Source organism: Portunus trituberculatus, chromosome 38 (assembly GCF_017591435.1).
Source record: "Portunus trituberculatus isolate SZX2019 chromosome 38, ASM1759143v1, whole genome shotgun sequence".
Taxonomy (NCBI): Eukaryota; Metazoa; Arthropoda; class Malacostraca; order Decapoda; family Portunidae; genus Portunus; species Portunus trituberculatus.
This window is the reverse complement of record NC_059292.1, coordinates 34,330,771-34,358,071: the sequence shown is the minus strand read 5'-3', so window position 1 is coordinate 34,358,071 and position 27,301 is coordinate 34,330,771. Positions and strand designations below refer to the sequence as shown.

The following is a 27,301-nucleotide window of genomic DNA, read 5'->3' as shown; positions in this document are numbered from 1 at the left end:
GATGGCAGGAGGAGGAGGAGGAAGAAGAAGAAGAAGAAGAAGAAGAAGAAGAAGAAGAAGAAGAAGAAGAAGAAGAAGAAGAAGAAGAAGAAGCAGCGGCGCATAATTCCAAATACGTACCAGCATTTAGTATTTCATTTACGCTCCCATGACGATTATGTTCTCCATTTTTAAAGCTACATGGGCGGTTTTTCAGGACGTTTGTTTTGGATTCTAGTGATATTAATAAGATTTCTACGTTATTGATTCGAAAAACAGTCTTGAGAATCCTATAAATATTTTTTTCTAACCTTTGAAAGTAGTCATGAAATTATAAGGATTTTTCAAGGGTGGTTTTTTATGCATATAGTTCGAAGAGTAAGATTTCTACGTTACTTAAAGGAGAAACAGTCTTGAGAACATGTCGTATCATCCCCGTGTCCCTTGAAAATAGTCATGAAGTTGTACGAGGTTTTGAAGTTTTTTTTTATGGTCTAGTGGTAGAATATCAAGATTTTTACGTTATGAAAAGAAGGGACAGTCTCTAAAATTGGCTAATCATCTCTGGCTTTTAACCCCTTCAGTACTATGACGCGTTTCCGTATTCATTCTCCTTACTATTTGGTGATTCTATACAGCTGAAACTTACGTAGGGATTAGAATAGTGAAGACTCTACCCATTAATCGTGTAACCTCCATAGACTCTTCCTAATGTCAATAAAATTATCTAATCGTACTCAAAAGTCTAGGTAAAAATGTTTCTCAGTACTGAAGGGATTAAATACAGTCGTGGTGAGAGAGCAGAGTGTTAGCGGACAAACATTTGAGAGCAAGCCCCAGCAAGCCAATCAACCACAGATAGACGCTCCCTCGCTTATTATCCTCCCGTGACAAGTTTTAATTATCTCTCTGGAAAACTGGAAACTGGAAAACTAGTGCCTATGTAGTTCCCAGCTTAGATTTACACGTAGTAGTAGAGTAGATATTTTTATGTAATCAGAATGAGGAAAGGAATTAGGGAAGAAAGGGAGAACACACAAAAAAGCATAGATAGATGGCTGTTTTATTGACCACAGTAACGTTTCTCTCTTTCGGTCATTTGTCATTGGTTAACAAGAACAACCTGGTAATACAATAGGAAAGAAGTGGTATCGCATTTAAACCTTAGAAACTCGTCATATTTGTAATTCTGGCGATGTTTTCCTGTCTGTCTGGCTGGGAAATCGTTGCGAGGCGAAGCGGGACGAGGGGTGGATGGGAAAGGACTAATGATGGGGGTGGAGGTGGAAGGTTAGTGACGGGAGAGGCTAGGGGATAGGTAAGGGAGGATTGGGGCATGGTATAGATCAGGGGTTCTCAACCTTTTTATCGTTAAGAACCCCGAGTTATAAGACCATCTACCTGAATCCCCAGTATTATCACATGGAACATGGAACTCAACATGCAATGGTACTGCAAAGGATTTTATTAGATTAGCCATCTAAGTACCCCTGGAAATCTTCTTATGAACCCCCTGTGGTTTCGCGCTGTCAGGATGGCCACTGTCCATGAGCTAACATCATTAGGTCTCTATGACGCTGAAGACGTCTATGCAGAACGGTTTGGTTGCCAATAGACAATCTCATTATCAGACTTTCATTTCTAACTTATGAAAATAATCTCATTTACGGGGCTTCATATGTTCATGGTGTCTTGTAGTCTACTTACTAACCTAGAAGGAAAGAAAATATACTAATTTCGAGCTATCAATTGAGGAAGAAGTAATCTTTGTCCCAGGAATAGAGCAAGATGGTATATAAAAAACACAATGCATAGTTATAACCTAACTCTACTATTATAGCTTTTTTTGTCGTAGATACATGTTTAGAAATACTTTACCTATCTTGATATCTCCTTATGTGACAAAAGAATATCCAAAAATATACGATACCTATGCAGTTGACCATCTGAAATATTACGATATCTGTTGAATCTGGCAACTTCAACGGGAGTTTGGGTCCTCTCCTAGTGTTTCCTTATGATTGAAACATTGATATTTACACGTCATTGTGATCAGGGAAATAAAGAAAACTAAGTTTGCTTTTTTCTAAGAGCATGAAATAGAAAAATTTATGTTTACAAGTGGCAGTTTATGTATAAGACACGCAAACCTGTGTGCACTCATCCACTCTATCCAGAAGCTTAACTAATTTTCAAAAGTTCCCCAATAGCTACACAACTACCATTGGTCTACTGTTTCTATCCAGTTACCTACAAACACGTACACATTCACGGCAGCAACATGCAAAGTACACTAAATACTCCGGAGCAAAGCTGCCTCACCTTGTTTCATTAATCAGCTAACTCTTGCACACTTTCACACCAAAGCTATTTTTCATTTACCATCGACGATTTTATATTCGAATCAAAATTAAAACGACGATTGAGAACTTTCGGCCTAAAGATGTTTGAGGGCCGTGACGGCCTTGGGCGCCGCACGGGGGAAGGAGGTGGCCGTCGGGTCCGGCCTGGGGCCCAAGGCAGGGAACTGGCTGCAGGTCCTGCTTTTCCTTGGTGGCCTCAAGCTTCACTACTAGTCGTCCACTTGCAGCGCATCACACTAGGCAAGGGTCGCCATAAGCAAGAGATCAATGTCTACCACTCACCGGATGGTGCCGTGAGGGGCCCTAAAGGGGTGATAAGGGTTCCTTGCATAGAATATGATGGTGAGTGGTGTGTACGGGACCTCTGCTTATAATGACACCGGGCTGAACAACTCGCCATGAACGAGGGCACGCTGTGCGCCATGAGCCAGGCACTGACAGTACCAGTGGTCCTTTACGTTAGGTTAGGTTAGGTTAGGTTAGGTTAGGTTAGGTTAGGTTAAAAGGACTCACTTCATGACAGAGTTTGAGGAGTGGTGTGTGGCGGGTCATTGCTCATGGCGACCTGTGTGAGGTATTGCAAGGTTGCATCGTCACTGCTCTCATAACCACGAGACAGAGGTTGACCCTTTCTGGGAAAAAAGTTTCGTCCCAGTACCTGTGTAGGTAATAACACTTTGGATCGTTTCGCCATCGCCATCGCCGCACCGTTAGCCTCGATAAACGGATCGTTATCCTCAACAAACACATCTGTACCGTGGACACTGGAATCGCAACCTGTCGTGGAATCCCATTGTTAGCGTGGACTCATTTTCCTTCGCGGCTTCAAGCTCACTGATTGTTGTCAACTTGCAGCGCCTCATACTAGGCAAGGCGTCGCCTTAAGCAGGGTGCCGTGTCTACCGTCCATCAGATGATGCCGTGAGGGGCCTTTAAGGGGTGATAAGGGCTCCTTGCATAGAGTCTGGTGGTGAGTGTGTACAGGACCTCTGCTTATAATGACATCGGGCTGAACAACTCGCCATGAACGAGGGCACGCTGTGCGCCATGAGCCAGGCACTGACTGTACCAGTGGTCCTTTACGGGGTGAAAAGGACTCACTGACAGTGTTTGGGGAGTGGAGTGTGGCGGGTTATGCTCATGGCTACCCGTGTGAGGCGCAGTAAGGTGGCAGCGTCACTCTCCTCGCACTCACGGGTCTGGGGTGAACTCTTACGGGGTGAAAGGGTTCGCCCCAGTACCTGTGTAGGCAAGTGAACTTCAATTGCGTCGCAGTGAGGTGGCAGCGCCACTCTCCTCGCACCTAAGGGTGTGGGGTGGACCCTTACGGGGTGAAAGGGTTCATCCCAGTACCTGTGTAGGCAAGTGGACTTCAATTGCAGCGCAGGAAGGTGGCAGCGTCACTTTACTCGCACTCAAGGGTGTTGGGTGGATCCTTACGGGGTGAAAGGGTTCGTCCCAGTACCTGTGTAGGCAAGTGGACTTCAATATTGTGTCTTGAAATCGCATCGTGAGGACTGGAACCGCATCGACATCGTGGAAACCCGCATCGTTCCCGTGGAAACTGGAATTGCATCTTGATCGTGGAAACTCGCATTATTATCTTGGAAACTGGAAGGGCATCTTTATCATGGAAAGGCATCGTCATTTTGGAAACTTGCATCGCTATCGAGGAAACTGGAATGCCATTGTTATCTTGGAAACTCGGAGCGCTATCGAGGAATCTGGAATCAAATCTTATCGTACACACTGTTATCGTGGAAGCTCTCGTGATCGTCGTTCGTTTCGTTATCTCTGAATTACTTAATTAGTCTTGGTATTATTATTAGCCTCCGTAATAATAGAGATGTTGGTCATTTTTATCTTATCTTTTACTGTATTTTTTTTTCAGGGTACAGTTTAGTGTTCTTCAACCTTTTCTAAATTCGTGCACCTTTTCGAGAAGCAAGGAGGACTATAAAAGAAATGCATCAATATTCGTAATTTTCCCTACTTTAAGACTGAAAATCGATAGATAACATTATTGAATATCTACCTGAAGCTACAGTTTTTTAGTCCTAAACAGTCGCTATATAGAGCGAAATGTACTATAACAAAATGCCACATCTCAAACACATTAGGCCCGTGTTCCGTCGGAGTGTAATATATTACTATTGTGAATAAATCGCAATACTTTGATTAATATCAATAGGAGAGGACCCAAACTGTCACAATTTCAGTGTTCGCAGGTTGGCAGGAGAGAGTCAGTATCGTCTCGCGGTACAGAGTAATCGTCTCTAAACACTGTATTACGATGTATCTATTGATTTGCCAGGGTTTTACTCCTACCAGTATTTTTCTGTTCTTATTCTACCATGGTATTTCTTTATAGTTACTTGAGTTTATACGACTGACATCATAATATAGAGCAAAACATAATTGTCTGGTGTACCAAGATCTTTCATTTCTAGAGACTTAAAGACAGCACGGAACCTTAACACACATTTCACCTCGCTTCTGCACAGGTTAATTCTTCTTCTTCTCAACCTTTTAATGTGATGTACCCTCGAAGTCTTTCAGTATTGATCACGTACCCTTACCCACAATGCAGCGTCAGGAAGGGTAACAATAAATGCATGGTTTATTGACTTAGTTTATTAAGTTTAAATTGTGTTATATATGTGGAGCAGACACAATTTTTAATTAATATTAGTATGTTTCTATGAGGTAGTGTCGATAGGAACTGGTACCTCACAGGGAGACACTATATGTGACTAACATGCAATGCATTTACCAAAAAGGAACTATATCAGACAATTTTCGATCATTATGGCAGTGAACTAGTGTTGCTTGCAGCTAGTTGCAACTTGTAACTAGTAACAGTGATAAATAAGTCACTGTGTGTGTGAATAACATATAAAATAAGAAATCGGAACAAATATTATAGGTTTGCAAGGTTGTGTGGCAACTGTAATCCAAGAGAGCTTCCTCTCAAGTGATATAACTCAAGAGTTTCCTTGTTAACGTTGTTAACGTGTCCTGGTTCTAGTGAAGGATACATTGTATACTACAAACAAATTTGCTGCTATTCAAAACTGAAGCATTTTGAGAATAGTGAAGATTCTGGCTATTAATCTTCTGATCTCCATAGACACTTCCTAATGTATATAAAACCATTTAATCACACCCAAAACACGTGATAAAAATGCGTCCCAGTAATGAAGGGGTTAAATTGGAAACGTCCTGCTACGGGAGGGATTAAGCGCTCTGCTCTTCCATTCATCACGAATATTCCCAAAAGCCACAGCAATGATTAACCTGGTTCTCAAGAGTGTATATCTTATATCATGTTAGTGTAGAAATCTTGTTGCTTTCTCGCTACAGCCATAAAAAAATGCCATTAAAAAAACAACTTGTAACTTCGATTTTAGAGGTTTTGAAAATAGTAAAGGTGCGACGCAGAAGCTTTTCAGAAGGCGATCATGAGACAGACGTTAGTAGTGGAATACACATCTCTCGCATGAAAAGTAGATTGTCTCGCTTGAAATGTTGTCTTGATCTGTATCTGTATCTTGGAGGTATAGGAAACATGGCACAGCGTTTTTAAACACTCTGGTGCCTTTCCTGTAACGTTAAAGGCTCTGCTGCACGTCACTGTAATTCTTTTGGATGTTTTCACGATTCAGTGGATACCTAGACAAGGATTTTGATTTCATGAACGGAAAAGATTAAAAAAACAACTTTGAACAGCATCTGTAGCGTGAAAAAAATATGCCATGAAAAGTAATCAAAATACAGACTTACCTTCATATCGACATCTGTAACAAAAAAAAAAAAAAAAATACTATTGTACGTTTTATACAAATACTCTATCTGCCTCTAAATTCTGAGTCATAATGTAGTTCACTCTGGATCAGTGTAACCATGAACACAGGTGAGTGAGTGAGTGGTGAGGTGCGTTGGGGAAGCGAAGAATGCATCAGATAGAAGTAATATGAGACTTACCTTGCTCACTGCCGCCCCTGCAGGTTCCGAGGAGTTCCTGGACGCGAGGAAGACCCGAGTAGGGAGCACCAGTGACTGCCACCGCCGCCGCTCCTGGTCAGGCCTGTCCGATGAGGAGAAGAAGCGAGCCAATAGACACAGAAGGTGAGTCTTTTCCTTACCCTGCCGTTCTTCCCTCGCTCCCGTCCCTTCTTTCCTCCTCGATCTTCCTGCCTTCCTTCCTTCCTTCTTGTCTTATTTTCTTTATTCCTTCTTTTCCTTCTAATCATTCCTTCCTTCATGAATTCTCTCCTTATTCCTTGCTTTGTTTCTAGCTTCATGTTCTTCCTTCCTTCCTTCCTTCCTTCCTTCCTTCCTTCCTTCTAGTCTTATATTCTTTGTTCCTTCTTTTCCTTCTAGTCATTCCTTCCATCATCAGTTCTCTCTTTGTTTCCTGCCCTCTTTCCAGCTTCCTGTTCTTCTTTCCTTCCAGCCTCTCTCTATTCCTTCTTTTCCTTTCAGCTTTCCTTCCTTCCAATATATCTTCAGTTTTTCTTTCTTCCTTTCCTTCCATTATTACTTCCTTCTTCGTGTGTAATTTTCTGCTTTCTCTCGTGTTTCCTCTCATTCTTTTTCTCTTTTTTTTTTTTTTTTTTTTTTTTTTTTTTTATATCAGTCATTTTGCAGCGTCTCTCTCTCTCTCTCTCTCTCTCTCTCTCTCTCTCTCTCTCTCTCTCTCTCTCTCTCTCTCTCTCTCTCTCTCTCTCTCTCTCTCTCTCTCTCTCTCTCTCTCTCTCTCTCTCTCTCTCTCTCTCTCTCTCTCTCTCTCTCTCTCTCTCTCTCTCTCTCTCTCTATCTATCTATCTATCTGTCTATCTCATTCAGTCATGTATTTCCTTTTTACCTCCAACTTTTTCTCTCTTCTATCCTTCCCTCCTCCTCCTCCTCCTCCTCCTCCTCCTTTCTCCTCACTCTTTTTCTCTCTCCTCATCCCTTCCCCCCTCTTCCCCTCCTTTCCGTCCCTCCAGTGTTAGCCGACTGTCAGTTTTATTTGCTTTTGGGGAGAGATAGATAAGGCACATCCAAATTTTGCCTTCCACTCGTGTTTTTTTTTTTTTTCCCTTCCTTCCTTCCTTCCATCCTTCCTTATTACTGATTAAAAGTGGTCCAGGTTATATTCTGTTATTTTGTTTTGTTCTCCCTCAGCACACGTGATTGTTTTTTTTTTTTTTTTTTTTTTTTATTTGTTTATTTATTTATTTTTATTTTTATTATTATTATTTTTTTTTTTTGCTCGTCCCACTCTGTTTGTCCATCTCCTCTTCCTTGTGTGTCCGTGTGTGTGTGTGTGTGTGTGTGTGTGTGTGTGTGTGTGTGTGTGTGTGTGTGTGTGTGTGTGTTAGGTGTAGGTGTGAATGGTTTGACTCCCTTCTTTCTCCTCTTCCTCCTTCTCCTCGTCCTCGTCCTCGTCCTCCTCCTCCTCCTCCTCCTCCTCCTCCTCCTCCTCCTCCTCCTCCTCCTCCTCCTCCTCCTCCTCTTTCCTTTTCCCCGTCCATTTCTTCATCTCCCTCCTCCTCTCCATCATCTTCTTTCTCTTCCTCTTTTGTCCTCTTCTCTTTTTCTTCCCTTTTTCCTCTTTCAGGCATTTTCAGATATAATTTTCCTCCTCCTCCTCCTCCTCCTCCTCCTCCTCCTCCTGCTGTTTGTGTGTTTTTGTGATGTCATTAATTTGTTCTTCATGAAAGCATAATGTTCGTGTTATGTTTGTTGTGTACATGTATAAAATTTCATCATATTTCCTGTTTTCCTACAGTATCTCACTTTTTGTCTATTTTTTTTTACTGTTTCTCCTTTCTATTTTCTCCTACGTGTTGTGAATTTTACCCTCTTATTTTCTTCTTTGTTTAAATGTTTTCTGTCTCCTCCTCCTCCTCCTCCTCCTCCTCCTCCTCCTGTTATCTTCCTTCACTCTTACTTTATCTGCCGTGCCTTACCTTACCTCGTCTCACCTCACCTCACCTCACCTCACCTCACCTCACTTCACTTCACTTCACCTTACCTAACCTAACCTCACCTTATCTTACCCTACCATACCTCACTTCACCTCACCTCAGTTCACCTCGCCTCACCTGCTTGTCTCGTTATCTCGCCCCGCATATCTTCTTATTTGTCTGCTTATCGTGCTTGTTAGCGTGTTTCTCCTTCATGTTCCTTGTTTCTTATCTATTTTTGGTGGGAAGGTGATTAGTTGACTGTTTTCTGGTGTCACGGTGTCGATTTTCCTCTTCGTTATCTTTTGAAAGTAATTTGATATTTTTTTTCCTTCTCCTTCTTCTAATTGTCTTGAATGTTGGTCTTGTATCTTCTTTATGGGTTTTTTTTCCATTTGTCTTGTTTATTTGTTTAGTTTTTTTTTTTCTTTTCTTTTTTCCTTTTTTTCTCAAGTTTTCCCCCTCCTCTCTTTGCTTCCTTTACGTGTTTATGTTTTCGTATTTCTCCTTCTCTTCTTTCTCCTTCCTCCTCCTTCTCCTCCTCCTCCTCCTCCTCCTCCTCCTCCTCCTCCTCCTCTTCCTCCTCCTCCTCCTCCTCCTCCTCCTCCAGGCTCTATAAAGTGTTTTTTTTTTCTTTGTATACTTCATGTGTGTGTGTGTGTGTGTGTGTGTGTGTGTGTGTGTGTGTGTGTGTGTGTGTGTGTGTGTGTGTGTGTGTGTGTGTGTGTGTGTGTGTGTGTGTGTGTGTGTGTGTGTGTGTTAGTGACGAAAATACTTTTTTTCCTTTTGTCTATTATATTATCAATGTAATGTTACAGCTCTCTCTCTCTCTCTCTCTCTCTCTCTCTCTCTCTCTCTCTCTCTCTCTCTCTCTCTCTCTCTCTCTCTCTCTCTCTCTCTCTCTCTCTCTCTCTCTCTCTCTCTCTCTCTCTCTCTCTCTCATGAAAGAATAGATAAAGAGTGACAGATACAGACAGATGAATATAAAAGGCACAAAATAGAAGGACAGACAGACAGAGTTAAGACGGACCAGCGTGTGTCTCATTAAATTCAAGGCATTATTTACGAGGAAGACAAATATTATATGAAGACAAAAATGCTAATGAAAAATACTGGAATGCAAGAGAGAGAGAGAGAGAGAGAGAGAGCAGGAAAAAAAGGGGAAAGAATAATGGAAGGTTTAGTTCGTAGAGAAAAAGGAGAGGACGAAAATGAAGGAGAGGGAGGGCTTGTGTATGGGAGGAAATAGTGGAGGAAAAGGAGGAGTAGGAGGAGGAAGATAGGGAAGTGGTGATGAGAGAAGCTTTGATGAGTGATGGTGGTGGTGGTGGTGGTGGTGGCGGCGATAAAGGTAATGATCTTCTCTGTTCCTACTACTACTGCTACTGCTACTGCTACTACTACTACTACTACTACTACTACTACTACTACTACTACTACTACTACTACTACTACTACTACTACCTTCCAATCACTGAGCAGCCCCGAAGGTGGAGATAGAACCAATAAAGCGATCGTTCCTGACTTGTTGGAAATTTATGGGATGAACCGACTCCTCTCCTTCCTTCCTCCTTCCCTCCCTCCCTCCCTCCTCCCTCCCTCCCTCCCTCCCTCCTTCCATCCTTCCATCCTTCCTTCCTTCCTTCCGTCCTTCCTTCCTTTCTCTTTCTTTCTTTCTTTCTTTCTTCCTTCTTCCTTCTTCCTTCCTTCCTTCCTTCCTTCCTTCCTTCCTTCCTTCCCTTCTTTCTTTCTTTTTCTTCTTTCCATCCTTCCTTCCTGTCTTTCCTTCTTTCTTTCTTTCTTTCTTTCGTTCTTCCTTGTCTGTTTCCTTCTTTTATTTCCTCTGTCCTTTCTCTCATCCTTACTTTATTATTTTTTTTTTATTCCTGTTTCAGTTTATATCATTTTCGTTGCTTAATGCTCCTTGTTTTGTTTTTTTTTCCTTCTCTCTTCTTTCTTCTCTTCTTCTTTCTTCTTCTTCTTCTTCTTCTTCTTCTTCTTCTTCTTCTTCTTCTTCTTCTTCTTCTTCTTCTTCTTCTTCTTCTTCTTCTTCTTCTTCTTCTTCTTCTTCTTCTTCTTCTTCTTCTTCTTCTTCTTCTTCTTCTTCTTCTTCTTCTTCTTCTTCTTCTTCTTCTTCTTCTTCTTCTTCTTCTTCCTCCTCCTCCTCCTCCTCCTCCTCCTCCTCCTCCTCCTCCTCCTCCTCTTCTTCTTCTTCGTTTTCGTCGTTGTCGTTATTGTTGCTGTTGTTATCGTTGTCGTCACTATGATTGACTCCTCCTCCTCCTCCTTCTCCTCCTCCTCCTCCTCCTCCTCCTCCTCCTCCTCCTCCTCCTCCTACTGGCTGAAAATAACATTGCGTCCTCCTTCTACATCGAAACGACCTTAGTTTTTACAACACACACACACACACACACACACACACACACACACACACACACACACACACACACACACACACACACACACACACACACACACACACACACACAAATGGCCTTACTTTGCCTCGTATTACATTAGCAAGCATACCGTGGAAAATTAGGAAGGTTAATTGTGCAACTTAAGCTCCCCACACGTAAATTTACCACGCCAATGTTCCTCTCCCCGCAAGATGTTCCTCCAAAAATAATTAATCCCATGAGAAATTATTCCCGGGTGTATTATAAGGTCGTGGAAATTCATCATAAGGGGGTGTGGTTTGCAGGGGAAAGTCTTCTTCTTCGTGTGGGTGGATGATGCATGTGTAGGACTGAGGTGAACATAAATTGAGTCTTCCTTAATGTAGGGGTGTTTTTTTTTTTTTATATCATATGTTTGTTTTCTAGTTTATCTTTTACCTTTGTTTTCGTGTGTATAGTTTTTGTCTTTGTTTTTCTCTCTGTCTTTTTATTTCAGTAAGTTTTTTCTGTCTGTCTTTATTTATTTTATTTATTTATTTGTTTATTGTGTGTAGTCGTTAATTTTTCCTTATTTTTCGTTCTTTAATTAATTTTCTTTTGGTTTTCTTCATCTATTCTCTTTTTTTTATATTTATTCTTTTCTTTAGTTCAAGTTTTCGTCTTTCTTTTCTTTCTTCACGATCTTTTTAATTCTTGAGTGTTTTGTTGCGTTCTTTCTTTGTGCTTTAAAATATATAAAAAAAAAACTGCAGCTTCCACCAACATGAGCAAAGGCAAAAAGAAACAAAAAGTCTTTTCTCTAACTATTTCTAAAGAACATTTGTGGAAAGAGAGCCATAACACTTATTCAGATTCCCTCAGAGATTATTTTATCCTTGCAGATTGTGAGAGGAGGAGGAAAAGATCTGATTACCTCACCTTTATTCCCTTTACTGTTACTCGTTAAATTTTCATAGTCCTTGGTTTGTCTCTTTTTACGTGTTGCATGATAATAATGATCATGAAAATATACTTTTAATGATAGTCCTTAAGAAGAAACAGGAGAATAAAAAGAGTTTGCCAGTTCAATCTCTGAGGAATTCTGATGACTCCTCTTGCGAAACTAGTGTAAGTCATAAAGTGGAGGAAAGACAAACAGGAAGGGAGTTTCAGAGACTGAAGAGCTGGTTAACTTCTGAATCAGTAAGAGGGACAGAATGGAAGCGAGAATTGAAAGTCTTGTACAACGAAGCCGCGGGAGGAAGAGAAAAGAGAGAAACATGTGCTAGTTAGTCGTTTCAGAAGTTGTGGAGTCTGTCAGTAATTTTAGAAGACCTCCATGATTAAAGAAAATGTAGTAATTGATATTCATAGTCTCATAATGCGGTGGTGGTAACAACGATTCTTTCCTCCACTCTTGGATCGGTTTCATGATTTGTTTTCGTGGCTTGTGTTTTACATGTCTTGAGTCCTCGGTAGTCCTGGTGCCCTCGGTAGTCCTGGTGCGTAAGTGTAGTCTTTGCTTGCCTTCTAAACACATGGCAACGCTTGTAGATATAGCAGTGATACAAATATACTACCAACTCACTAAATCAAAAGGCCAGCTATGTAAGTCAGATTTCCCAAGTTTACAAACATATTCTAAACACACTAAAGATAAAAGGTCAATTATTTAAGCGAGAATTTCACAAGTTTTTAATGGAGTTTTAGAGCGCATTACTTTACGTGCACAGCAATTTAGAACGTCTCTAGTTTCCCCAGTTACCATGACAACGCATATAACTCACTCAGCTAACCGTACCTATATTACCTACACAGTCTCTCTCTCTCTCTCTCTCTCTCTCTCTCTCTCTCTCTCTCTCTCTCTCTCTCTCTCTCTCTCTCTCTCTCTCTCTCTCTCTCTCTCTCTCTCTCTCTCTCTCTCTCTCTCTCTCTCTCTCTCGAATAGATGAAAATAAACAGACACAAAAAGACAGACAGACAGACATAGAGACAGACAGACAAACAGACAGACTACTATGGGTACAAATTTCTCAATAAAATAGTCACACTTTTTAATGATACCAACGCAAGAGAGAGAGAGAGAGAGAGAGAGAGTCGCTGAGATACTTACTCAAGGAAACACTATACGACACTCCATGTATACGTATCACACAGTCCTAAACTTTTCGGAAACCTTCACCTCTTGGCAACGCTCTGTATCACTTTCCCTCGCGTTCACCAGCCATCTCTCTCTCCCTCTCTCCCTCCCTTACTATTTTCCAGCCGCTGCCGTCCCTCCTTTAAGCCTTCCTTCCCTTCCTCCTCTTCCTCTCCCTCCGACTCACTCCCACCTCCCACTGGCTCCACCCTAAACCTCCCAATGGTCGTGTGTGATTTTGTCAGTTTTCTGGTTTCTCTTTTTCGCTGTATTTTTCGAGATTCACATTCAATTAAGTTTGCAAGGAAGGGAAGGAGGGGAAGGATTGAAGGGTGGTGGGATACGAGGCGGGGAATCATTGGAGGTAAGGTTAACCTCTGATTCAGTACTGGAACGCATTTTTTACCTTGAGTTTTGAGTGTCATTAGACCATTTTATTTACATTACGGAGGGTCTATGGAAGTCAGAAGATTAATGGCTAGATTTTTCAGTTTTTTTAATCCTCCCCATGTAAGTTTTTAAAGCTGTATAAAGTCACCAAATAGTAAGCAAAATATATATATGAAAGCGTGTCCTGGTACTGAAGGGGTCAAGTTTCATTTTGTGTTGGCGTCAAGGGAAATTGTGGCTGTAAACTGTACTGTAACGAAATGAAAAGTTGGTTGTTTGTTGGAGGAAAAGAAGGATATGAATCTCTCTCTCTCTCTCTCTCTCTCTCTCTCTCTCTCTCTCTCTCTCTCTCTCTCTCTCTCTCTCTCTCTCTCTCTCTCTCTCTCTCTCTCTCTCTCTCTCTCTCTCTCTCTCTCTCTCTCTCTCTCTCTCTCTCTTTGCAAATGAGATGAAGGTGTTCGCTGGTAAATTGTCGGCTGAGGCTAAGATAGGTTTGGCGTCGAGGTAAACGTGGCTGATATTACCTACACAATCTCTCTCTCTCTCTCTCTCTCTCTCTCTCTCTCTCTCTCTCTCTCTCTCTCTCTCTCTCTCTCTCTCTCTCTCTCTCGACTGAAGAAATCTGCAGGGGAAAAAGGACGCGAGTTTATTTATTTACTTTTTCTGTTTATTTATTTATTTATTCATTTGTTTATTTATTTATTCATTTTTATTTATTTGCTTATTTTATCTATTTTTATTTTATTTTACTTTTTATTTTTTACATTTTTATTCATTTTATTTATTAATTAATTAATTAATTTATATATTTTTTTTTTTATTTATTTATTTATTTATTTATTTTTTTTTTTTTTTTTTTTTTTTTTTTTTTTTTTGCTGGCGAGATGAAGTCATTCCTAGACATTGCAGCCTCTCATCAAGTCTCCTATTTCAAAGACCACAGAAAATACTCGTCAGGACTTGAAAGGATGTTTTACCTACTCACTATGGAAAGTCCTTGTTAAACTGCCACTACAAAATTGAGAACTTCCTTGAAAACGCAAATAGCTTTCAATACTGTCTCTTTAAATGTTTGGTGGTACAAAGGAAAGACTGTTTTATTTTATTATCATGTGTTTTATACGAGTGTTTGATCTTTATATTCAAACGTTTCGGCATTTTGATATTACTTAAGTTGTAGCAGAAATTATTGTGGATTTCATGATTCTAGTGATAGTTTGATAAGGATTCTGCGGTAATAAAGAAAAAAACAACCATGAGAACCCGACTGTTTCTACGGCCTTTGAAAATAGCTTGAAGTGTTTAATAATACGCACCTCTGTCTCCTCGCCACCTCCTCACCTCATGTATTGGAAGTGCTCAACAACATTATAACAAGAAAAATCAGGGAAGCCGTAGGAAGCCATCAGTCCTACACGTGGCAGTCCCTTTTTATCAAGTACTTGGGTAAAAAGAATGAATGTTCGTATGGAAAATGATGCTGTCTTCTTTCGACCGGCTTCAGAGACGGTTGCTCGTAACCTTTACGTGTGAATCCCTGCATCACCGCCGTTGTCGCCATTGTATTCTGCGAAGCCTTGCATAAACCTGCCTGCTGGCCGCTGCCCCGCCCACACCTCCCATCCCGAGGTTAAGCCCCAACAAGCTGCAGGCACGCTGAGGTCGCTCTGTCCCTTCCGTGCATTAAGGCCAAGCTCGTATTGATACAGATTGCAGTGTTGTAAATATATCTCCTCATTTGACGTTATCTGAAGCTGTGTAATGGCGTATTAGGGCAATAACTGCTTCTAACTTGGCTTGGGTGTAAACGAGGGGTGACTAGCGTCTCTCCACTCCCTCCATCCCCTCTCCAACACACACAGGTGGGGAACATATGCTTTGGGGACGAGGGACTAGTGGCTAGGCTGATCATATCCGCCAGGGAGAGCAGAGTGAAGCTCCAATCTGCTGCTTAAGAGGTTCCTTGCGAGCTGAAAAGAAAGAAGCGAAGGAGGCAGCCCAAGCATCTTTCACCGAGCATGAGCGGAGAGTCTTATCTTTCCTCTCTTGAAACGTGAACAGGAAAAACATGAGGAAAACTGTCAGTCTGGTCTATTTCTGCAGAGTCGTATTTCCAGTCAGCCGACCATTCTCAGCGGACATATGACAGTAATGATCTAACGAAGAGCAATGCGGCGACAGGAAAACTTGGAAAGAGTGACTAGATTCATGCGCGTGGAAATTATAGAAGCTGTGATGGTATAATGAATGGGAAGGGTGTGGTTTGAAGGGGATTGAGTTAGTTGTTGAAGGCTGAAATCATAATGAAGAAGTGGTATGATGTCACTCTTCCTTGCTTTAAGATGTTAACGTATAGATAGAATGTGTGTCTTCACGAAACGAACTCGGGCAATGAAATGTTGATGTATTGTGCTATGTCGTGAAAATGTAGGTGTGAGGCGCCCCATCTCTGAAGTATTCAAGGATAAGGAGTAGTGTTAGGTGTTCCTGGAAGAATATTTATAGACCAGTTATCTGGTTAATGTAACAATTCAAAAAAAGAAGTCTTGGCTTTCACTGCTATTATCATATTGGGAAGGATATTTTTGACTTTATAGTTATCAGTCTTAGTGAAAAGTCAGTAGAGTTTGATAATAGAATCCCACAAATTTATGAGGACAGATTATATAAAACTATGTGGCAATACGTTCAGTCATGGCGACGCATCAATAAGGTGTGGTGACCGGAAGCATCAACAGGTAAAGAACGTTAGCGAGACAGCCTCCAGCAACTCGGCATCACATTTATCTCGACGCGCAAAGAATGGAGCTCGGAGCGTGAGCCAGAAATAGACCGCGGCGCAATAAAGAAGGAAGACTGTGCGCTCGTGTACATATGTAGAAAAAAAATATAATTGGCGTCAGCGTCAGCTCGGAGTTATTGTTATCCTCGTTTCTCGGGAATGTTGAGCCGCGCGTCACGCGAGTAGGCGTTTTGACCAAGCTGTCACGCCCATGCACGCACGCGCACATGCTTCAACCGCTTTATCAACAGTTTGTGACCGACCCTTGATTTTTTACCTCCATTGTCAACTTCTGTTGACATTCAGGGCAGTATATTAAAAAAAAAAAAAAAAGGCTGATTGCATGTACATAGAAAAGAGGGGATTAGAAATTTACTTGTCTTCTTCAAGCTACAAGAGTATTTGAATTCTCTTCAGCGCAAGACACGTGTCTAAGATTAAAGTGATTATGGGAATATGATTGTGGAGAAGCGGGAGAATTATTATTGATGTTGAGATTCATTGAGGCAGCCGATACAGTATGTAATAGGCAGATATGATAGATATGTAAGTAGATTGACAGAGATAGACATACAGAGAGATAAATAGGTATATACATATATATAGATATTGATGGATAGATACATACATATATGCATAGACAAAGAGACAGATAGATAAATAGAGGGAAAGACACTCATACATACATATATACATACATACATGCATACATACATATGTAGTTTTCTTACTGAGACGAGAGAAACTTCCTCCTAACATCGAGGGTAGAAGTTCCTAAAATATATTCATGATACTGATCCTGCCTAGGTTTTATATATATATATATATATATATATATATATATATATATATATATATATATATATATATATATATATATATATATATATATAAGGGAGGCTCTTACCAAAGGCAGTAAAAATTAAACTTCGAAAAAAAAAAGATTCAGTCCCAAAAGAGAACAGTTCAAAGGACATCATAAATTATAGGGAGAATAGTGAGTTGATGACGAGAGTCAGGTTCGGTTCACGTTAACTGTGCGATGCTTGTGAGTTATGATGGCGACACCAGCACCACTGGACTTATTACCCTTCCGCTCACGTTAGTTGTTGCAAAAAAAGATTCAAAATTACCGTGAGAATAATTAGTTCATTACGAGAGTCAGCTTTGGTTTAGATCCCCGTCCAGTTGTGATGGCGACACCACCACTATTTGACTTATAACCCTTCCGGCCACGTTTGTTACTGCAGCAGCCTACCTTGCATATGACACGCCGCCCACCTGCGTCGCGCCGACCGGTGTCAGCCTTCGCGATGCTCCACTCCCGCTCACCTCAGGGCGGATGACGAAGAGCGCCACTTGGAATGAACGCACAAAGTATATCTGTCATCTGTCCCACATGTAGCGAGGGTATGAACTATATTATGTAGCACTTCTGAGCTGCATCGCCACTACATACATTCGAAAGACTAGTTGAAGTGACACAGGTTTTTTATGATGTCTTTTATTTATTGTTCTACTAAGATATTAAGCGTATTACTACAATCTAAAGCGTAAAGGTGAATACATGCTGTATACATCATTCATTAAAAACAGAAGTAAAAGACTGACTGTTCCAATGTATTCCGATGTAAGTGCAATGGTACAAATGTATGAAATGGCAGCTTGACCAGAGACCCGCCATTCAAAGCTTGGTTGGACGTTTGAAAGCGCCGCAGCCATCCCTCACTCTACCACGAGCCTCCCGCTGCCCGCCGCCCGCCGCATCCCATCTGCCACAGCCCAGCCCGCCTCCCACGCCCCGCCCGCCGCACCACTGACAGAAGCGATGCGGTATTGGGGTTGTCAGTCACGAAATTAATTTAGCGCCGTGTTTTGTTTGGATGTTTCACCCTTTGTGTCCAAGACTGATTTGTTTGTGCACGGATGTTTGTTTCACGATAGGCGGCAATGATGTGTGAGTGTGCGACGTCCTTACTGTGTGCTGGTTCACGGCGCGCACTTCAGCAGGAATCACGTCAAATATCACAGGCTGAGTCGTATTAATTGGCTGGTTAGTTAATTTGACACGGTTGAGAAGTTTGTCAGGCGTTATATTGTTTTTTTTTTCCTTTTTCATATTTTACGCGTTTTTCTTTCCTATTTCCTATTCATATGTATTTATTTTATCTATTTTATTTTCCAATTCTTTTTCTACCTAAATCTGAGACTCTTTATGGCCTACAATCAAGTTCTAATCTAGCTGTGTGGGTTATAGGCTCTTTTATTCGTAGTATTTATTTTTCATTGTGGTGTTAAAAGTACATAGTCGCTTATTCTTGCATTAGTCTTTTTATATATGTAGCTAAACTGCCGAAACGTCTCAGTACATCCCTGTCTGTGGTGCGGACCGTTTCTTGCTACACACTGGTCTTCATTTTCGTCATTTTTCCCTTCGTTGCTCAATGGAGCGTATTCTGAAACACTTTGGCGCCTCATCACAGCTAGTTTCAAAAGGCTCTGGTGGAAGTTATAGAGTTTTTAAAGCGCTCTTCCACACACACGACACACACACACACACACACACACACACACACACACACACACACACACACACACACACACACACACACACACACACACACACACACACACACATTGATAATTTACAGGGGAGAAAGCAAACATTCTAAACACTATATGATGGACATTGCTGTCAATTAAACTAATAGATGTCATAACGAAATGACTTCACCAATATTGTGTGTGTGTGTGTGTGTGTGTGTGTGTGTGTGTGTGTGTGTGTGTGTGAGAGACTGACTTTTTTCTTATGTAAGAGAGAGACTCTCTCTCTCTCTCTCTCTCTCTCTCTCTCTCTCTCTCTCTCTCTCTCTCTCTCTCTCTCTCTCCAGCAATCACCTATTGGAGAAACACATAATTTGAAGTTAAGATCATGGTTTTATAGATTATTTAGTGAGTTTATTATTTTTTCCCCTTGCCAGAGTCTTTCTTACGTAAAAGAGTGGTTAGATAGGTAGATTTAAAGATGCTTTGTATACGTGATAAATTTGTGAGAGAAAGCCTTTGTTTTTTTTTCTCTCTCTCTCTCTCTCTCTCTCTCTCTCTCTCTCTCTCTCTCTCTCTCTCTCTCTCTCTCTCTCTCTCTCTCTCTCTCTCTCTCTCTCTCTCTCTCTCTCTCTCTCTCTCTCTCTCTCTGTTTTTGCTGTTGCCTCCTCCCACAACCCCACACTTCCCAAGCTTACTCCACCACCACCACCACCACCACCACCACCATTACTGTCCTCTGAATGTGCTTTGTTGTGAGGCGAAAGAATTGGAATGAATATTATATCTGTGCTACAAATGTGTATGTTGTGACTGCTGTTTAAGTCGTCTCTTTATGTTCTCTTATCTCCCTCCTCTTTTATACTGCTTACTCTCTTTTTCCTTTCTTTCTTTTTGTTATTCAATGTTTATCTTTGTTTTCTAATCAGTTTCAATTTTTTTTTTCTTATCCTCTGTTTTCTCTCGAGCCTGGCGGAGACTTCCCTTACCTGTTACCTGTCCCACCTCACCTGTCCCTCCCTCTCTCCTCTCCTCTCCCTTCCCGTGGCCCCTCAAGCCAGTCCTGTGTTGTCCATATACCATGACGTGGATGAAGAGTTTTGAGGTTCTTACTAAGTGTATTTACTACTGCTACTACTGCTACAACAACTACTACTACTACATTGATGAATTTCCATTGTGCTGTTAAGTATGTCTTCAACAGTTTGTCTTGTTTTTTGTCTCTGTTTTTATGATTCAAGTTAGTCTCGTTGATGAGGTGAGCGTGTAGGGCAGCTATAGTGTTGTAACTGTGTGTCACTGAAGGAGCGTGAGTCTGTGAGGGGTGTTGGCTGTTGTTGGCTGTGTGGTGACCGTTGTGGCGCGGCTTGTAGTGAACTAACACCACGTTTGTATCACCACCACCAGAGTTTTCCAGGAACTTCAGCAACACTTCCAGGCGACGCTGCCGCCACTATCACCACAAGATGAACCATCACCACCAACATCACCACCAACCTCACCACCACTTATCTTACACCACTCGCCACCCTCACCACAAGACGAATTATCACCACCCATCTCGCCCACACCTCTCTCACACTATCCATACTTCCGCCCACTTCCACTGAGCCTCCCCCGCCGCTCCTCCTCCCCCTCCCGCCTCATGCACCACCCGCCCCTGCCCTCACCGATAGACGAGCCCTCGCCCCCCAACTCCCCACCCTACCCGATACCGTGCCCCCATCCCCCTCCGCCTTTCATCTCATCACGATGTCCTCCACAACTGCCTTCCGTCAGGCCAGCGGTGCGCAAGCCTCTCCCTCCCCGTTACGCCTCCCCCAACCCACAACATCCCCCTCTCGCCATTCCTCTCCGGCTCCCCGCCCTGGCTGCCCCCTCAGCCGCCGCGAACAGCCCCCTCACTCCCACTCACCACTTCATTTAAGCCAATGCTACCACTGCGATCCAAGCCACCACTTCCTCCACGGCCATGGTATAAACCACCTCAGCCATCTCAACCGTCATCAACAGCTAGAACTCACACCGCCATCAGCAGGTGATGATCACCACGCGCAACTCCTCCTCCCCTTCCCCGTGCCCTCCCAAGACCTGCCACCAGCCCTTTCGTCCCCATCCTGAGTCCCTCTCCCACCCTGCCTCCAGCTAGCCGCCCCGCCCTTGCCCTGCATCAGCCAGGACCTGTACCCTTGCCAGCCGTCACGACAAAAGCGCACCTACTTCATGGCCCCTCCTCCCCCTCCACCCCCAGCTCCCTCCCCTAAGTAGTAGTGGCAGCTTGGTGTGGTAGCCCCCATCACATCACCCGCCCCGCTCTGGCTTTGTACCACACACCCCGACACAGTAACCGCTGCACCACATAGTTAGCTTCTTGAAACTGCATGCGTGTGGGCGGACACCCGTCACACGCCGTCCCCCTCCCCACACCCGCCCGCCACAAACAATTGTTTCTTCAGCGATGCAAACTCTCCAAAACTTTTGACTTCACGGGTGACCTGTTTACCTGTCACCTTGATTTGCGTCACAAGGTTATTGGTGTGAGCTAGTCATCTGATATGAACGTACCTGTGATCCTGTCAACAGACGGTGGTGACCCGACAGTGTACTATTACTACCTTGTTTTTGGTGTAGGGTCCCCTCTCCCTTACATCCCTCCAACCCTCCTGGCCTTACCCTCTCCCTGACCTCATCCACTCTTCCAGCCCCTACCGGCTCCTGTTTTCCCCTCATCCAGAACACCCAAACACCACCCTCTGTTCTCCCTACCTCGAGGTCCTCTTTTGTTTTTTCCTTCCCGCTCTCGCTGGAAATTTTCTGGCCTTCTCTCTCTCTCTCTCTCTCTCTCTCTCTCTCTCTCTCTCTCTCTCTCTCTCTCTCTCTCTCTCTCTCTCTCTCTCTCTCTCTCTCTCTCTCTCTCTCTCTCTCTCTCTCTCTCTCTCTCTCTCTCTCTCTCTCTCTCTCTCTCTCTCTCTCTCTCTCTCTCTCTCTCTCTCTCTCTCTCTCTCTCTCACTTTCTCTCCGTGCCCCGAGTAGTATTCATTCCTGTCGATGTGTTGGTCCCCGTGCATGTCATGCTGCCGGCCACGGACTGTGGGCTGTGTGTCTTCTGTTCAGATTTTTTTTGAGTAGCAAGACCAGCTGACTCTTATTAAAACCCTTGATTGTTATTGACTGTCATTTCTGAGGTGCCACATCTGGATCAGAATAATTTTTATATACGTGTGTGTTCAACCAGTAGCTCCTCTGTAGCCAAAGAGTGTTACCCTCAGTGTGGCGAGCGTGACCACTCCGGAAACTGCCAAGGTAACTCCTTTTATAACCTCTCGGTGTTCAATAATTATTACCGTGAATGTGAGTGTGATGCATGTGTTGTCTTAAAAATGCTTTGCTATACTTCACTGGCGCTCGTATGGATGGAGTGTGCATTTTATGGGATGATTATTTATACTAATGAAATGCCAGGATGTCTTGTCTCATTACACTAATGAAGATTAACATGCACAGCGTCACTTTTATGTTGTGCAGAGAAGAGCTTTGCCGTTCTGTCTCGCCATCAGATGGGGCGAGCAGCAGGTGTCACTGGTGAGGCAGGCTGCGGCAGATGGCACAGAGGCGGCCATGCTGTGGGGAAACACGAGAGAGTTTAGGGATTCATACTCTCAGAATACCGTGTTGCATATGTGATGGCTTACATGGGAGAGTCATGGGAACACAAGAATTTATGTGAAGGCTGAGTAATAAATCACCTGTGAGAGGCTTTCGCTGGGGATCAAACCTTTGGCAGGACACTCACGGAGACGCGATCAGAACAAGATGACCACCTGTGACGAGTGGTATTTTGTTGGCTTTGGCTGTGTTGTCATTGGTTATGCACACAGGAAGTATAGTGTCCGTATTTGAGGTCTGAAGATGCGTCTCTGTCTAGCTCAAGGTGACTGCAAGGATGTCGAGGTGAGAGAGACCTGAGACACGATAACAATTTCCTCATTTTTTATGTCTCTCCATATATAAGAGGGATTCTAGTTAATGGCAATAGAAAAATGAAGGGAAAGGAAAAAGCCCCACTGCTGAGTTGCCCTTGAGAATGCAAATCGAAGTGGGGGAAGTAATATGCAGGATGAGCATTACAGATCACTCACACTTACAGACAGACTGTGATATAATTGCATATACCTAACGACCCTATACATGGAGCCGTAATGACAGGGAAGATCGAGGCGTCTGCTACACAGGTACGCTAGTGGGGCGGTTGGCGGTGTTTTGAAAGTAATCCATTCATGACTTTGTGCTTCGCCATCATGATAAGTATTCAGTGGAGGTCGTTAGGCGAGTGATAGAGAGCATAGAGAGCGTGGCGGCCCAGCAGGTGGTTTACGCTGCGGTGAATGGCTCCTCATCACGGGGATTATGAGCGGCTGTTGACACACTGTTCAATTTTCCGCCTTGCTGGTGCGTGTAGCTAACACTCATGGTGTGTGCCTGTTACATCTGTGGTAAGGGAAAGTGTACGCTACTCTGCTAATTTTGTGTGTTGATAATGGAATTAATAAAAGCCTTGAGTGAAAATTTATCCCAATGAATTATGTAATATATATGTGTATGACAAAGAGTGAATAATGATGAAGACTCGTGTTAAAATCCCACTGGTTATGTTTGAAAACATATTCCGATATTTCGTAGGAAATGACATGAATCGAGAATAGTAATTAATTATTAAATCTCGTGTTGAAATCACACTAGTTTTGTTTGAAAATGTTCACCAGTGCAACTGATACTGTCATACTGTGAACCCAATACGCTCTGCTCTGCTAACTCCGCCTGTGCTGATATAATAAGTATCACAAGAGACGCTATAATATTAGGGGATCGAGCACGTGTTAGATGGTAAACTGATCCTTTATCGCTGTTATCGGAGAAAATTATCCTTGACTGTAATCGAGAAAAAGTTTGTTTTTGTTCTTGTTGAAAAAATGATGTCCTCATTAATGAAAAAAATGTATCTTTCCAGACTGTCATTGAGAAAAGTATTCTCTAGTATTGTTGAAAAAATCTATCATCGTTATTAGAAATAAAAAAAAATAGAAAACGGAAAACTTATCCTTCCTGATTCATCAAGAAAGGTATTCTGTCTCGTTAAAAATTATCATTGTTATAAAAAATGTTGGAGTTATTTATTAAGCGTTAGGTGACACGTTGATCCTTCCTTACTATCATTAGAAAATATTTAGATGAGATTACTCGCTCTGCTGAAAAATCTTATACAGCGGCTAATAATGAACAAACAGTCTTGAAGCGGGGACCAAGAATGTGAAGTGTAGTGGCGGGTCCTCTCCTCGCCACTGCCGCCTCTACCACAGTACGAGGATGTACTGCAAAGACTTTGGCTTCTGCACTTTGTTGATGTCATTCTCGTAAAATGCTTATGTCAGATCCGATCCTCTTGAGCCTCATCTTGCCGCGATTTGGTGCCTCTCTCGGCGTCAGGAATCTTGGTGCCTTGGTTACCTCATCTCGGGAAGCAGGGAAGCATGAAGTGAAATGACTTGCATCGCGCGGTGAGTGTCGGAGTGTCCAGCCACCAGGGCTACTGTTCTCAGACGACTATTGGCTCTCGCAAAGACAATTTTTAAAGATCATAGTGGTAATTATTGAGATGCTTTTTCCTCTGGTGATGCAGAGTCATTGTTAATTATCACTATATTGTACGAGTATATAAGAATGGATTGTGGTGGGAAAACACAAGATGAAACGGATCCTTGTTTCTCTAATGTTTCGGCAGTGACTCTTCTATTCTGTCAGAGGAAGATTTATTATCGAAATGTTAGAAAAATAAAGATCTATGTACTTTTATCATGTATTTTCTCGCAATCAGAATCCAATTATTATCAGATTTGTAAAAGCATATCTGAAAACCCCGGAAGTTTCCATTAGAGCTTTTAGAAAATAATCGAGAGAAAGCGACAAAATGTTTTAAGAATGAGGCACCAAGCACGAAGCACCAAACAGCCCCGGAGATGGAGCCGCCTCAATCTCAGCAGCGGTGACAAGGCGGCATCACCAGAGACCCTGGGCATCACTACATCGTGAGGAAAAATGCGTAAAACATTTTCCTTCCGGCACGACCTGCTTCCATCTCGCCCAGCGGCACCACTCGCTCCTCCCGAACTCCTGGCTTTTTCAGAGTAAAGGTTGCCTTGATTTTCTTTTGGGCTTTGAGAACGATTGACCCGTGAATAACTTCGGAGCTCAGGCCTACACTGGAAGACCCTCCACGTCTCTTAGTGCTCGGCATTCCCAGCCTCTCCTTCCTCTCGAAATAATGTGCTCGTAGTCTTCAGTTCTCGCTCCCTCGTCTTCTCCTTCCGTCCTCCCCAATTTCTCCTCCCTGTCCCTCCGCGCGGTCACTTATAATGTGGAAGTTGCGCAGTTTCGTTTAATTTTTCGTGATTTAGCTTTTCCATCGTTAAAAAGGAGGAGGAAATCAAAAGCATTCCGCCAGGACATGAAAGAGAACCACACCAGACCACTAGGAACAACTTTTATTCATTTATTATTATCCAGAACTCAGTAATTAGCGAAAAAAATATATATACTAGTGAACATAAAGAATAATATGTTCTGATGATTTTTGTTATTACCGGAGCTACTTTTTTTTTGTGTGTGTACTTGCATAATTGAAGTAAATCTGTTAGAAGTATATGTAAAGTCTCAAATCACAACATATTCCTCGGGTTTCCGCGTGATAGCTTGATCAGTGGTAGGACAAATAAAGCAGAGGATAAGGTAGAACTATTACAGGAGCATTAAATCTTTTCGTTGTGGTTTGTGTGTTCATCTTGACTGAATGTTAATGAAGTGCTGTGCGTGTAGCGTCATATAATTTCTTACTTTATACGCGATACAAAATTATGAACTGGGCAATACAACATTTAAGATTTCTTCGTAATATTTAACGATAAAGTTCTCTCTCAGTTTCCCACTTGCCATCAAAACATAATATTCAAAGATGATATTTTAAGTTTCTTCTTAAATCTAGCTAATATTTAACGACTATATTTGACTTAAGTTTCCCTCCCACGTTCCAGTGTTCGTTGACGTCTTAAGTAACTCGTTTCCGTTTTTGTCGGATCGGGAATTACTTGTTCGTTCCTCCTTGGCTGTCTAATTAATTCGTTTGATCCTCTTCATTAGTCTTGGAACCCCGGCATTTACTCCCTCCCTTGTGTTTCCGAGCGACTGATTCCACGCCAGCTCAGTCTGAATGAATCGCCGAACCTTACTCGCATTTTTCTCTTATTATTATCAACATCGTCATCGCCTTTGCCTTTCCTCCGGACGAACCAGCGACGCCGTTCTATTACTCATGGTGGTCAAGGCAGACTGAGTGGCGTCGCTGGTGAAGGCAAGACAAGGTCAAATAATATACTATCCTTTCCAGTGAGGTAATTTCTGGATGATCTGATTCCGGGCTGAAAGATGTGAAAGCCCGACGAAGGAGGAAGAAAGGGAGAGAGAGAGAGAGAGAGAGAGAGAGAGAGAGAGAGAGAGAGAGAGAGAGAGAGAGAGAGAGAGAGAGAGAGAGAGAGAGAGAGAGAGAGAGAGAGAGAGATGGAGGCAAGGCATTACAGTAAAGGTAGAGAAAAGACATGATGAGGAATAAGGATTAGAAGACAGACGCCGTTATGAGAAAAGGGAATGTGCGTGGCGACGGAGACGGAGAGGAGACGGTGATAAAATGAGACTTGAATAAGGAAACGAAATGAGGAATGTATTTGAGAATCGGAGAAATGCCATGGAAAGAAAGGGAGAAGCCTCAGGAACCTCAGGAACCTCGGGATATCAGAAGAAAGACAAACGAGGTGTGCGCGGCGGTGGAGGTTTGGAGAAATGTGTGAGTGCCAGATAGGGAGACGGTATATAAGAAGCATTGTTCTATGAAGGAGTAAGGTAACCAGTAATATATTATTTTATTGTGTCGTGAACTGAAGTGTCTTAATAGATAGATGATAGTTACTTGCACACTCCTCACAGGGGACACGAAATCGTCGTCAGCCCTCGGTTTCTGGAGACATAATCGATGTCAGCGTGGAGTAATGATGTATTAGTGCCGAGCTGAAGAAAAAGATGTCTTTGTTGGTAGTGGTAGGATGGATTGGCCGGGCTGTACTGTAGAGGCCTTGCGACCAGTGACCAGCCCGCGGCGAGTGGCTCTTGTTCGGGTTGTCATGTGAAAAGGAAAGGTTTGCTGTATAGCTGGTGCCCTCAGGTGGTGGCCAGTCCAATGGCCTCAAGCCCTGGCCATGGCTGCTGACTAGCCTGTATAGGAGTTCCCTGTCAGGCCTCACTTAAAGCTGACTGTAATACCACTCAGAATTGTTTCATCACACAGTTTCCATATTATCTTGTATTATTTTTTACTGTTCGTGGACACAGTCTAAAATCAATGTGTGTGTTTTTTTTATCCCCAGCATCAGTCTGAGCAGCCTGGACTCGGACGCAGAGGAAGCCTTCTACGATGCCGAGGACAACACCACCAACCAGGGTGAGTACACTGCTGTCTCTCTGTTCATTACCCTGCACTTGTCACCTGTGTGTCCCGCCTGCCGCATCACACTCCAGGGAAATAAACTCCAGTGTTTCATGAGCGGCAGTATTTTGAAACAAGGTGTAGTATACACGATGACTGAGCCTCACTTCGCCTCCACCATACGTGAGTCGAGGCTCAGCGAGGCCTTGGCGATGCACGTCAAACATCTGTGGCTGTGTGGCTG

General features: G+C 42.7%; 1 protein-coding gene across 19 annotated transcripts in view; it reads left to right on the top strand.

The window, feature by feature from the left end:
* Positions 1 to 27,301, top strand: part of LOC123515235 (A-kinase anchor protein 13-like) — a 567,618-nt gene that overhangs the window by 468,796 nt on the left and 71,521 nt on the right. For all 19 annotated transcript variants that reach the window (XR_006677839.1, XM_045273802.1, XM_045273804.1 and 16 more), the window contains 2 exons: positions 6,350 to 6,470; positions 26,999 to 27,072. Coding sequence is in view for 18 of the 19 variants with exons in the window: in XM_045273802.1 (XP_045129737.1) it covers positions 6,350 to 6,470; positions 26,999 to 27,072 (195 nt within the window). In the remaining variant the exon portion in view is untranslated. The remainder of the gene's footprint in view (positions 1 to 6,349; positions 6,471 to 26,998; positions 27,073 to 27,301) is intronic.